This window comes from Neovison vison, chromosome 6, assembly GCF_020171115.1.
Source record: "Neovison vison isolate M4711 chromosome 6, ASM_NN_V1, whole genome shotgun sequence".
In the NCBI taxonomy this organism is placed as follows: domain Eukaryota; kingdom Metazoa; phylum Chordata; class Mammalia; order Carnivora; family Mustelidae; genus Neogale; species Neogale vison.
Genome location: NC_058096.1, coordinates 161,253,690 through 161,267,907, shown reverse-complemented (window position 1 = coordinate 161,267,907; position 14,218 = coordinate 161,253,690). Strand labels below are relative to the sequence as shown.

The following is a 14,218-nucleotide window of genomic DNA, read 5'->3' as shown; positions in this document are numbered from 1 at the left end:
ACAGAAGAGGAGCACCATGAAAATGCCTCCCTAGATTCACAGTAAGCAGCTGTTCAAAGGCTGACAGCAAATAGGGACCTTGTAACTCTTCCCAAAGTCCCACAGAGGAGCCATCACACTCTACCCCTTGTCCTGTGGGGAAGCACATCAGCACTCGGGTGTTTATAATAATCAGGAACTGGCATTAGTGTTTTGAATTTAAAAGAAACATGGAGTAAAAGACAAAAATCACAACTGAATTCTGCCTGCCTGTGGACTGGAAACAAACAGGCCTCTCTAACAACCATTTCCTGAGCCTGGCTTTGCTGCTTTATTTGCTCCCTCTTTGTTCCTTCGTCCCCACCTTTCTTACTTGAAAGTAAGGCTAGTAACCGTACTCAAGGCTAGTAACCGTAAAATAAGTAACTTAAGATACCAAGAAAGCTAGCATAGTCTGTACTATATATTCTATGATTACACACAAAAATGTAAGGCAATGAACAAAATATTTCACTGTCCCTTAACATCCCTGAACACGCCTTAATATACTGCTCAAGTAAGGATAGATTGGGTACACTAGGTGGTGTTTAAAGAGCAGAGAAAAAACAAAAATCATGAAGTCTTTCCAATCAGAAACATAATTTCTAAGTTGTTGTTTTTTTTAAGACTTTATTTATTTATTTATTTATTTAAAAGATTTTATTTATTTATTTGAGAGAGAGAGAGACAGTGAGAGAGAGCATGAGCGAGGAGAAGGTCAGAGAGCGAAGCAGACTCCCCATGGAGCTGGGAGCCTGATGTGGGACTCGATCCCGGGACTCCAGGATCACGCCCTGAGCTGAAGGCAGTCGTCCAACCAACTGAGCCACCCAGGCGTCCCGATTTTATTTATTTATTTAACAGACAGAGATCACAAGTAGGCAGAGAGAGGGGGTGAAGCAGGCTCCCTGATGAGCAGAGAGGGGCTCGATTCCAGGAACCTGAGACCATGACCTGAGCCAAAGGCAGAGACTTAACCCACTGAGCCACCCAAGCACTAAGTTTTTTTTTTTTTTAAAGATTTTATTTATTTATTTGACAGAGAGAGAGACAGAAATCACAAGTAGGCAGAGAGGCAAGCGGGTTGGGGGTGGGGGTGGGGGAGCAGGCTCCCCGCTAAGCAGAGAGCCAGATGCAGGGCTCCCTCCTAAGACCCTGAGATCATGACCTGAGCTGAAGGCAGAGGCTTAACCCACTGAGCCACCCAGGCGTCCTCCCTCTAAGTTATTTTTAAAAACTGAAGGGTGAGTAGGGGCACCCGGGTGGGTCAGTGGGTTAAGCCTCTGCCTTCAGCTCAGGTCATGATCCTGGGGTCCTGGGATCAGACTGCCCATCAGGCTCCCTGCTCGGTGGGGAACCTGCTTCTCCCTCTGCCTCTGATTCTCCCCCTGCTCATGTTCTCTCTCCTGCTCACTCTCTCTCTCTCAAACAAGTGGATGAGATCTTTAAAAAAAAAAAAAAAATCGAGAGATGGGGAAGAAATGCTACAAGAAAACCTGGGTTCATTTAAAAGTGATGTCATTTTTAATCTTTTCTAGCTATCAAGAAAACCTGACACAGCTTTTTTTCTTTCTTTAAATACTAACAGGTAATTCCCTGCTTTTGATTAACCAGGTAAAAGGACCAGTGGCCACTGCAAGTATGAGAAGACAGGGAGTTCTTTTTTTTTTTTAGAGTGGAAGAAGGGCAGAGGGAGAGAGAGAATCCCAGGCAGGCTCCATGCCCAGTGCACAGCCCGATGTGGGACTTGATATCACAACCCTGAGATCAAGACCTGACCTGAGATCAAGGGTCAGACACTTAACCGACTGAGCCACCCAAGTCCCCCAAAGATAGAAAAATTTTTGACATAACATACCAAAAGGTTCTATGAACTGGTAAAGCTTTTCACCAACTGCTATCGCTTCTGTGTACTGCCGCAGATGATAAAGAATGACTGCCTGATTATAATACAACATGCTGTTCTCCACATCATCTAATCCATCCATTTCTTCAACAGCTGAGTGGACCTATGAAACAAAATCAACAAAGAATATGTTCTCACACAGTAAGAAAATCAAGAGCAAAAGTGAAAGGATCTATATGAACAAACAGAAACAAAGGCCATTTCTTACTCTGAATTTTTCCATCTTTTCTACAGGACTTCTAGATTTTAATTGTTCTCACATATTCAAAATTATTTTATTCATAATAAAATTCCATTAAGTAAAACATTTTCGTGGACTTTATGTAGTACCTAGCACAAAGCAAGGCAAGTCTCTTCCTTGCTACTGTGACAGTATCATCAATGTTTTAACTGCCAACTTGGCTTCCAAATTAGTCCCCCGCTTTTTAGTCTCCCTGGGAGTGGGCAAAATTCAAAGACCTTTCCTGTACACACTATGTTATGCGCTATGTATACATAACCTTGATTTCATTTTGTAAAGACTAAAGTAAAATTTAAACATTAATAGACAAGAGCTAACTACTTAACTATGTGCCAGGCCTGCTACGTTAAACCTTTCATAAAGAATACCTCATTTAATCCACACCATACCTTGAGGACAGAGAAATTATTATCATTTCCATTTTATAAATAAGGAGACCAGCACAAAAAGCTTAATTATCTTGCCTAAGGCTTTATAGCTAGGAAGTATATTTTCTGATATTCCTCCTATTTTCAGGTTTTGTTCCTATAACTAAAAAAAAAAAGTTTGAATAAATAACAAAAATAGGCTTTTAATGGCTTTGCTAAAACACTTTTACATCTGATACCAGAAAAAAAAAAAAAATCACACCACTTTGCATTTTAAAGCTAATGACTACCTGTATGCTCCCCCAAGCTGAAGCAATAGGCCTGCAAATTTTTTTTTTAAGATTTTATTTATTTATTTGACACAGAGAGAGATCACAAGTAGGCACGAGAGGCAGGGAGAGAGAAAGGAGGAAGCAGGCTCCCTGCCAAGCAGAGAGCCCAATGCAGGGCTTGATCCCAGGACCCTGAGATCATGACCTGAGCCAAAGGCAGAGGCTTAACCCACTGAGCCACCCAGGTGCCCCTAGGCTTACAAATTTTAATTAAGTTTTGCAAACACTTTGTAATTTCATTTAACACACAAAACTGGAAATCTACTGTATTAAAACCAATTTTTCTCTGCCACTGGTAAGATTGGAATAAATTATTGTTTTAAGGATTTATTTGAGAGAGACAGAGTGCACGTAGAGGAAGGAGAGAGGAACAGGGAACGAGTCCCAAGAAGACTCTGCACTGAGCTTGGAGCCCTACATGGGACTCGATCTCACGATCCCGAAACCACAACCTGAGCCAAAACCGAGTCAGACTCCCAAACAACTGTGGCATCCAGGTGCCCCTAAAGATTGGAACAAATTATTGAGCATGTTAAGTAATTAATTTTAAGACTGACACTTCCCTATATCAAGCAGTAGGAGTATGATGTACATGATGAACTTAACTTTGGTTTGGCTGATGGCAAGGAACCAGAAGGTTCATGATACAGAGTAATTTGTAATCAGACACCTGTGACTTCAGTCATCCATACCATGGGCTTAAATGTTAACAACTGCTCCTCTCTGACCACAAGCACTTGCAACTCCATTAGTTTGCAGATTCTGTATCAACTTCGCTTATCAAGTCATAGTCTTGAAGTGACTAAAAACAGTCTCTTTAGAGAAAACTCAATTTCCAAAGAAAAACAATACTTGCTGGTGGTAACATAATGGAGAGAGAATGAACTAAGAAAAGGTTAATTCTTAGCCAGAAAAGAGGGGTCTGGACAAAATTAAGGAATTTTGGATTAAAAAATGGTTGAACAGGGGCGCCTGGGTGGCTCAGTCGTTAAGTGTCTGCCTTCAGCTCAGGTCATGATCCCAGGGTCCTGGGATCGAGGCCCACATCGGGCTCCCTGCTCAAAGGGAAGCCTGCTTTTCCCTCTCCCTCTCCTCTGCTGTGTTCCCTCTCTTGCTATGTCTCTCTCTGTCAAATAAATAAAATCTTAAAAAATACATTAAAAAAAAAAGGTTGAACGTTCAGCTACATGAAATAGCCAAAGTAGGCAAATGAACAGACAAAGCAGATTACTAGTTGCTGGGCACTGGGAGTTTGCTGTCAAATGGCAGGGACTGCTATGGGTTTGTTTTTAAGACTTGTTTTTTTAAGTAGGGACACCTTGGTGGCTCAGTCAGCTGGGCTTCTGCCTTCAGCTTGGGTTGTGATCCTGAGGTCCTGAAGTCCCACACTAGGCTCCTTGCACAGTGTGGAGCCTGCTTCTTCCTCTGCCTGCTACTCCCCCCGTTTCTGTGTGCACATAAGTACTCTCTCTCTAGCAAATAAATGAATAAAAAAAAAAAAAATTCTTTCTTCTTAAAAAAACAAAACAAAAGCAAAGCACAAATGGTTGAACATATGACATAAATAACAACAACATTTTCTAGGACTTACCAAAAACATCTAGTAATTGCTCCAGCCAGAACAAAAACTACTTGTTAAATGAGATAAAACATCAATAAAAGTGGAATAGGTTGTAAAGGTATGTAACTAGGCCGAGGACGTAAGACTCTGAACAGAAGTATGATTTAGTGAAAAGTAGGAGACATAGGTACAAATATTTCTAGGTTTTAAGAGAGTTGGAGGGCATGGGGGGATTACTGAACCAGCCTTATCAAAAGAAAAAAAAAAGAAAAAAAAAAAGAACTAAGGCTGGTGAAAGGATTTCAAAACTGTTTTCTTGGCTTAATAAGAAGTCTGCAGGAGTCTCTTACCCTAAAAAGGGTTTTAAGGATGAACTTGTGCTCAAAGACCAAATAAATATTCCCTGGAATAAACAGTCTATGGGGTCATAGGGTATGTGTACTAGATATCCACAAACATCATCTTTCCTTTGATTCTGTAACTCCAGATAAAGTAACAGTTACTAAGCTAGAGAAATACAGAAATGTGATGTCATATAAATGTGTGAAGAATGGGGTAGCTATGAAAACAGGCTCAAAAGTCAGATGGTCTGGGGGTGCCTAGAAGGCTTAGTCTGTAGAACATATAACTCTTGATTTCCGGGGTCGTAAGTTCAAACCCACATATAAAATGTACCTAAAAAAAAAAAAAAAATCAGGGGCACTTGGGTGGTTCAGTGGGTTGGGCCTCTGCCTTCGGCTCAGGTCCTGATCTCAGGGTCCTGGGATCAAGCCCTGCGTCGAGCCCTCTGCTCAGCGACCCCACCTGCCTCTCTGCCTACTTGTGATCTCTCTCTCTGTCAAAATAAATAAAAAATCTTTAAAAAAAAAAAAAATCAGAGGTCTGATTCAAATCTTGCTCCTCCCCTCTCCAGCTATATAAATTAAAATTATCAGGCGCCCTAAATCCCAGTTTTACAACTGAGATAAAAGTACCTATCTTAAGGGTTGAATGTGAGGATTATTCAAGATAAAACTTAAAAAGCACTTAACAAGGAATTTGGAATCACATAAGTGTTTAATACACATTTGCTATTATTCTCATTTTCTTTTCTTGAAAAAGAAAGAAATTATACTTTAAAGTAATCGCTACACCCAAGGGGTGCTTGAACTCATGACCCTGAGATCAAGAGTTGCATGTTCTATGGATGGAACCAGAGGGTATTATGCTACGTGAAATAAGTCAATCAGAGAAAGACAATTATCATATGATCTCACTGATATGTGGAATTTGAGAAACAAGGCAGAGGATCATAGGGGAAGAGAGGAAAAAATGAAACAAGATGAAACCAGAGAAGAAGACAAACCATAAGAGATTCTTAATCTCAGGAATCAAACCGAGGGTTGCTGGAGGGGAGATGTGGTAGGAAGATGAGGTGGCTGGGTGATAGACACTGGGGAGGGTATGTGCTATAGAGAGTGCTGTGAATTGTGTAAGACTAGTGAGTCACAGACCTGTACCCCTGAAACAAATACATTATATGTTCATAATAATAAAAAAGGATTTGCATGCTCCACAAACTGAGCCAGGCAGGCACCCTTATTATTCTCATTTTCATTGAAGAACTGTAATAAGGTTGAAAATGACTCCTGTAAAGAATTAGGAAGAGCATGAACAGGTTACTTATTTCTAACAATACCATGTTTGGGTGATACTGCAGGGTAGCTTTACTCCTATAAAAAAATTATAAAGGTCCTGAAGGGGTCTATATCACATATTAGGGTGATACGCTACCATACAGTGGTACTCATGAACAAGGACAAAGGCTCAAAAAGGTCATAGGTGCTTCTACAGCATGAAGCAATAATTAGAAGCACAGGCCCTTGAGGAGTCAAACAGGACTGGGTTGATGGAACTCTCTTCATTTAAGAGATTTGTGTCTTTGGACAAATTATACAAGCTATTTGTACCTCAGCTTTCCCATCTGTGAAATGAGAAAAATTATAGTAGCTGTTTCATAGGACTACTGGGAAGACTAAGTGACATGTTGCATATAAGGTTCTTGGCAGGGCCTTGTTCCATAATAAGCAATAAATGTCTGCTATCTGATCCTATCATCATCACCAGCCCTCTTGACTATCAAAGCTCTAACTCTGTGATCTGAGAAATGTTGCTGCTATGACCAATGACTAAGACAAGCCCCAAACCATATATAAATCAGAATATCTTCTATTTATCAATTAATCATGTCCTGATCCAATGTGCTAAAACAATCTTGACATTATTATAAATAATCTGATCTTTGCAGTTATAAAAAAGATAATCTCAGTAGCTAAGCTTTTCATATATTTCCACTTTTTTTCTCAAAACTCCAAAACTCATTCAAATTTAGTCTATTAGTCTATTCTGTTCAATTTAAAAATACAACAGAAAATAGGGCGCCTGGGTGGCTCAGTGGGTTAAGCCACTGCCTTCGGCTCGGGTCATGATCTCAGGGTCCTGGGATCGAGGCCCGCATCGGGCTCTCTGCTCAGCGGGGAGCCTGCTTCCTCCTCTCTCTCTGCCTGCCTCTCTGCCTGCTTGTGATCTCTCTCTGTCAAATAAATAAATAAATAAAATCAAAAAAAAAAAAAAAAAAAGAAAATAAAATAAAATTATACAGCATATCTTTCATTTCCTGGAATAATAATTTTACATAAATAAAACTGATGCAAGTGTTTTAGATACATTAGAAATTATGCTATCAGTATCCGACATGTCCTATTAATTTTTCTTAAGTATTTCTACTGGTCAATTGAGAGATTACCACAGTACTTTTACAGCTAAATTCATTTCTGTATCACCTGATTCTTCAGCTGGTTAAGCGTTTGTCTCAAACTATCTGTTGTCGTTTGATTATTTTTAAAAAACTCAGCCACTGCTGTATTCAAAATTATTTTATAATCATCTTTGTTTACTTCTTGTAGGCAAGCAAGGTGTTGCAGACAGGCATCGTAATTTCCAGCCTAAAACAAACAAACACAAAAACAGACAAAATTACATATCAGCTTTAAAACTATACAATAATTTCCAAATATATTTCACTCTTCATTGTAAACCTCTTTAAAGGGGTGCCCGGGTGGCTCAGTCGGTTAAGCATCTGCCTTCAGCCCAGGTCATGATTCCAGGGTCCTGGGATCAAGCCCCATGTTGGGCGCCCTGCTCAGCGGGAAGCCCGCTTCTCGTTCTGCCTACCATACCCCTGCTTGTGCTCTCTCTCTGACATATAAAAAAAATCTTAAAAAAAAAAAAAGTTAAAAAAAAGACAAACTTTAAAAGACCTACAACAACAACAACAACAACAACAACAACAAAAAAAAAAAAAGAAAGAAAGAAAAAGACCTACAACTCCCCTAAGAATACTAACTAAAGTCACTAGGTGAAGCAATATTCATATATTAATTAAGAAACTGGGGAAGAAAAAAAGAAACTGGATATGTCCAGGCGTCTGGGTGGCTCAGTCGTTGAATATCTGCCTTTAGCTCAGGTCATGATCCCAGGATCCTGGGATCAAGCCTCCCTGCTTGGTGGGGAGCCTGCTTCTTCTTCTCCTACTCCCCCTGCTTATGTTCCTTTTCTCATTCTCTCTCTGTCAAATAAGTAAATAAAATCCTTTAAAAAAAAAAAAAAAGAGAGAGAGAGAAGGAAACTGGGATATGTCAATTATATCTCAATAAAGCTGGAAAAAGGGGCACCTGGGTGGCTCAGCTGGTTAAGCCTCTGCCTTCGACTCAGGTCATGATCTCAGGGTCCTGGGATAGAGCCTCGAATCGGGCTCTCTGCTCAGCAGGGAGCCTGCTCCCCCCGCCCCCCGCCTCCTGCTCTGCCTACTTGTGATCTCTCTCTCTCTGTCAAATAAATAAATCTTAAAAAATAAAATAAAATAAAATAAAGCTGGAAAAAAATTGCAGGTATTTCCTAAGGCGCAAACTCAAACACCAATACTTGTATAAGACACATACATAGACACATAGGTATACCATACACCTCTATATATGCATAAAACAACATGACATACACAAATTTATTTATTTATTTATTTATAGGTGTATACTGCTAGTAGGACATAATAGCTGAGGCTAGCAAAGAAAGGTAATATGATTAATTATTCTAATTTTTAATTTCCACTAAATACACTTTGAATACCCAAGTATCAAATTCTTCTGCTTACATGTATATAACTTGAAAATCAAATAAGGTTTACTTTCATATAGTTTAATGTCAGAAAAGTTAAAGTTTTGACAAGAAACCTTTAGAGTTCCATTTTAAAGCATATTTGAGAAAAAGAACAGAACAAAAGCAGTGAATTAAAAAGAGTGACCCAGAGGTGCCTGGGTGGCTCAGTGGGTTAAAGCCTCTGCTTTCGGCTCGGGTCATGGTCTCAGGCTCCTGGGATCGAGCCCCGCATCGGGCTCTCTGCTCGGCGGGGAGCCTGCTTCCTCCTCTCTCTCTCTCTGCCTGCCTCTCTGCCTACTTGTGATCTCTGTCTGTCAAATAAATAAATAAAATCTTTTAAAAAAAAAAAAAAGAGTGAACAACATATTTACAAATCTAAGTTTTAAAGGCTTAAAAAGGACTATGAGAGTTAAACATGTTTATGAAAACACAAAAACTTGGTAATGGCTCTAATTACTCCCATTCCTTTTATCATATTTAAACTCCAATTTTTTAAATATTAAAACTAAACCTACTCCCTAAACTTAATTCTTGAATTACTACAGAACAAAAATTTTAAATTTAAAAAATTCACTGTGAAAAGATTCATATTTGACAGACCCTAAAACTAGAGCCGACAGAAAGAAACCACTGCTTACTGTGAAAGCTTGGAAAGCACTGGTGGACAACTCCTTCTCTTGATCAGTGATCCCAGAGGACTGACTTGTCCCTTCATGTTTCTCTGCTCCCTGATCTGCAAGCAGAAAAGTTTCACAGTTGTTTAGAAATAAAGCTATACAGTGAACGTGCCCTAGTTTTCTTTTGTCTTCTTCCTAATGAAGCTGCTACAGTTAGGACTTTTTCAACTACGATGGCATATTAGTGTTATAGGTGAGTTAGAAGCCACTCCTCCAAAAACAAAGAAATGTTTTCTTTAGCCATGGTCAAGCACAATGAAAACCCACCATTGCTTATGTAAAGATTACAGGACACCTGGGCTGAGAATGTTGTGTTCACTTAAAAAAGTTAGATCTGGGGGCGCCTGGGTGGCTCAGTGGGTTAAGCCTCTGCTTTCAGCTCAGGTCATGATCTCAGGGTCCTGGGATTGAGCCCCGCATCGGGCTCTCTGCTCAGCGGGGAGCCTGCTTTCCCCTCTCTCTCTGCTTGCCTCTCTGCCTACCTGTGATCTCTCTGTCGAATAAATAAATAAAATCTTAAAAAATTAAAAAAAAAAAGTTAGATCTGCCCCCCAGCAATATATCAAAGTCCTACATATTTCAGAAGCTACGCTCCGGAGACAAAAGATTATAAATATATATACAATACCTTCAAAAAGTTTATAATTCAGTTGGAATACAGTAACATTTAACAATTAGAAAACTACTTTAATAAGAACTCATAGTTAATTTCTAGGCCAAGAATACTTTCATAGGCTTAGGAATCCAAAAGCCAAGATTAACACATTTACAAAGCTTCCTTAACATGATTAAGTATCCATATACCTTCTAAGATTAATGATTACTGCCCCACAATTCAAAATTAGACATTTTTTATTTGAAAACCAAATTCCAAAATAAACAGAAAAATCTCTGCTAAATCAAGTTTCAAACTACTCGAGTTCAATACTTCTAACTGTTCTGACAAATGCTTCAAAACAAACAAAAAAACCCAGAACTTTTTCTGCAGTGCCTTGGTGGCTCAATTAGATTGAGTATCTGACTCTTGGGTTTTGGTTCAGTTCATTAACTCTGGGTGGTGGGACTGAGCTCCTCACTGAGTTCTGTCTGAGTGGGGGAGTCTGTGGGAGATTCTTTCCCTCTCTCTCAAAATAAATACATCTTTTAAAAAAATTTTTTATTTATTTGTCAGAGAGAGAGCACAAGCAAAAGGAGCAGCAGAGAGAGAAGCAGGCTCCCCACTAGTCAAGGAGCCTGATGTGGGACTCAATCCCAGGACCCTGGGATCATGACCTCAGCAGAAGGCAGACACTCATTCACTGAGCCCCCAGGCATCCCAGAAGAAATACTTTTTCTTTCACGAAAGATGCAGCATCACTGATCCCAACATTTGTGAGCACAATGCAGTCAAATGATCCCATCTCTTTTTGTTCACAAGAGATCTTTCTGGACTAAGCCTCATCTATATACTGTAGCAGAGACTTTTTGGGAGAGGGGCTGGCAGAAATCTTTCTTTTCCTTGGGATTTGGGGCCTTGATGTCAGATAACTGACAAGAATCTAAATCATAATATCACACTCTGGAGACAGAATCATGCTTATCCAGTTTTCACAAACTTTGAAGTTTCCTCTGTAAAATTACATGTAGTAGCCACAAAACATAGTTTCCATTCAACAATAAGAAATATATCTGAGGGGCGCCTGGGTGGCTCAGTGGGTTAAGCCGCTGCCTTCGGCTCAGGTCATGATCTCAGGGTCCTGGGATCGAGTCCCGCATCGGGCTCTCTGCTCAGCAGGGAGCCTGTTTCCCTCTCTCTCTCTGCCTGCCTCTCCATCTACTTGTGATTTCTCTCTGTCAAATAAATAAATAAAATCTTTAAAAAAAAAAAAAAAAAAGAAATATATCTGAGCTCTTAATTACTCTTTAAAGGAAAGGAGACAATAAAGTCATAAAAATTAGTAAGAATAAATACTTCCAGGTAACCACATCTACAGAGCTAATAAAAATAAAGCCTCTGCCTTCGGGTCATGATCTCATAGTTCTGGGATCGAGCCCCGCATGGGGCTCTCTGCTTAGCAGGGAGCCTGCTTCCTCCTCTTTCTCTGCCTGCCTCTCCACCTACTTGTGATCTCTGTCTGTCAAATAAAAAAAAAAAAAAAAAATGCAGCATCTAGGGGTGCCTCGGTGGCTCAGTGGGTTAAGCCTCTGTCTTCAGCTCAGGTTGTGATCTCCGGGTCCTGGGATTGGGCCCCGCATTAGGAAGGGAGCCTGCTTCCCCCTCTCTGTCTGTCTGTCTTTCTGCCTACTTGTGATCTCTTGTCAAATAAATAAAATCTTAAAAAAAAAAAACACAAAACACTCCTCATTCTTGAAAAAAAAAATGCAGCATCTAGCGTACCAAGGGACTGTAAAAAAAGTTAAATCCTTTAAATCTTTCAGCCTTTTTCACATGTATTCAATGCCATAATAATAATAATAATAATAATAAAGACTATGGGAACGGGAATTGCAGGGAAGGGAGGAAAGATAGCACCTTGAAAGGTATAGCCAGCTATAATGCCTTGGATTATTTGAACTTCATTTAATCTCAAATTACTCATGATATTCCTGCTTTTCCCCGAGGTACTAAATTCAAATTAAAAGTTGTACTTATTCAAGATCAGTCTTTAGAAACTGTCCTCTACAATTTACAAATATTTCCTACTTAGAAAACTTAGAAAACTCTCTTTGGGACACCTGGGTGGCTTAATGGGTTAAACATCTATCTGCCTTCAGCTCAGGTCGTGATCCCAGAACCCTGGACTGAGTCCCACATGTGGGTCCTTGCTCAGTGGGGAGCGGGGAGTCTGCTTCTTACTCTGCTGGGCTCTGCCTGCTGCTCCCCCTACTTGTGCTCTTTCTGAAGGAAGGAAGGATACTTTCTTTTGATTTTAAAAAAACCACCAATCAACTTTTCTAATAATTTTTTTAGATCTTTTTATTTTCCAACTCCCTCCCCAACTTTTAATTTTGAAAATTTTCATACCATTTTTTTTTTTAAAAGATTTTATCTATTTATTAGAGAGAGAGAGAAAGCAACTACAGGTGGGTTTTGGGGCAGAGGGAGAAGCAGCTCCCCAGTGAGCAGGGAGCCCCATGTGGGGGTTCAATCCCGGCACCCTGGAAAAATGACCTGAGCCAAAGGCAGACGCTTAACTGACTGAGCCACCCAGGTGCCCCAAGTGTAGAGATTACTTAAAACATAAACTCTTAAAAATAAATAAATAAATAAATAAAGACACTGTTAAATAATTTTTTCTTTAGAAAGTCAATGACAATGAGTTACTGTTAAGCTGTTTTCACACTACATCTGTTTAGCAAAACTTTTACGTATACAACAACAGTAAGGATCAATTATTTATTTACTATTATTTTTTTTTAAGATTTTATTTTGGGGATACCTGCTGACTCAGGTGGGGGTTGTGAACTGAAACCCCATGCTGGGTGTAGAGATTACTTAAAAATAAAATCCGTAGGGGTGCCTGGGTAGCTCAGTGGGTTAAAGCCTCTGCCTTCAGCTCAGGTCATGATCCCAGGGCTGCATTGGGTTCTCTGCTCAGCAGGGAGCCTGCTTCCCACCCCCAACCCCCACCCTGCCTGCCTCTCTGCCTACTTGTGATCTCTGTCTGTCAAATAAATAAATAAAATCTTAAAAAAAAAAAAGAAGTTTCTACTTTCCACCATTATCCTTCAGGAACTGTAAAAGCCTCCTACAATCTTCCAAGCAAAGAAAGATGCCAACTTTAATATAATAAACAAGCTAGACTCTAAGGCTGACAAGAGACTCTGAAATTGTCATTTTTACAGATATTTTGAAGAAATCAGTGCAAGAGGTAGCCTTTTCTTTCTTTCTTTTTTTTTTTTTTTAAAGATTTTATTTATTTGACAGAGATTACAAGTAGGCAGAGGCAGGCAGAGAGAGAGAGGGAAGCAGGCTCCCTGCTGAGCAGAGAGCCCGATGTGGGGCTCAATCCCAGGACCCTGAGATCATGACCTGAGCTGAAGGCAGAGGCTTTAACCCACGGAGCCACCCAGGTGCCCCAAGAGGTAGCCTTTTCCAAGGTAACCAACCATTATTTTATCTGCACTTTTACTTCAAGATAAAACTTTAAAACAAAAATACTCCAATGGGTTTACTATTTTTATTTTCCTTGTTATCTTTCTGCACCTTTCAAGTTTTCTGTATGGAGTGGGTGTTACTTTCGTAATCAGTTTTTAAAACATTATTTGTAACTTCAGAGTTCTTACCAGAAAGAGTCTGCACGTAATTCCATAATGTGTCTTTATTTGTCCAAAAGTAGTCTCCATTGCCAATTGTAAGAGTGTATGGCCGTTCATCCATAAGCTTGACTTTCCTTCTACTCTGGCCTAATGAACATGGCTGACCTTCCAGGCGCACAGAGCTCTTAGGAGCAAAAACCCTGACACCCTTTAATCCAATAGGCTTCATTTTGAACCAAACAACTGCCTTTAGGTTTAAAGTAAGTAGAAAAGAAATACACTGCTTTTCAAAAACTGAAAGAAGTCAGTTAACTGAAAGCACAGACACATTCTAATACAGAATGTTAACAATTCAAAGCTGATTGGAGGAGGGTTTTCCACACAAGCTACACATTTTATGAGACTGACGCGCTGCCTACTGCGCTAAGAAGGCACTCAAGCTACACATTTTAAAATACAGCTCCAATGATGTTCAAGAAAAGACATTTTTTCCCCATAGGAATAAGGAATGTTAAAAACTAAGGAAACCTACTAATATGGTCACAAAGTAGTGATGATGCCTTTGTGAAGGCAAGTTTTAAAAAAGAAGGATGCCATTTCAAAGAAAAATCATTCAGATCTGTTGAAGTCACCATATAAATAAAGTTCACATAGCTCACGTGGTTTTCTATCACTTGGACAA

At 39.7% G+C, this 14,218-nt stretch overlaps 1 protein-coding gene across 3 annotated transcripts in view; it reads right to left on the bottom strand.

The window, feature by feature from the left end:
* Positions 1 to 14,218, bottom strand: part of CNOT10 (CCR4-NOT transcription complex subunit 10) — a 78,312-nt gene that overhangs the window by 55,852 nt on the left and 8,242 nt on the right. For 2 of the 3 annotated variants that reach the window (XM_044252758.1, XM_044252759.1), the window contains exons 2-4: positions 9,259 to 9,353; positions 7,249 to 7,410; positions 1,877 to 2,027 (exon numbers count right to left, since the gene is read on the bottom strand). In XM_044252758.1, coding sequence (XP_044108693.1) covers positions 1,877 to 2,027; positions 7,249 to 7,410; positions 9,259 to 9,353 — 408 coding nt within the window. Of the gene's footprint in view, positions 1 to 1,876; positions 2,028 to 7,248; positions 7,411 to 9,258; positions 9,354 to 13,563; positions 13,766 to 14,218 lie in introns of those variants that run through there. The other variant, XM_044252760.1, reaches the window with a different exon arrangement.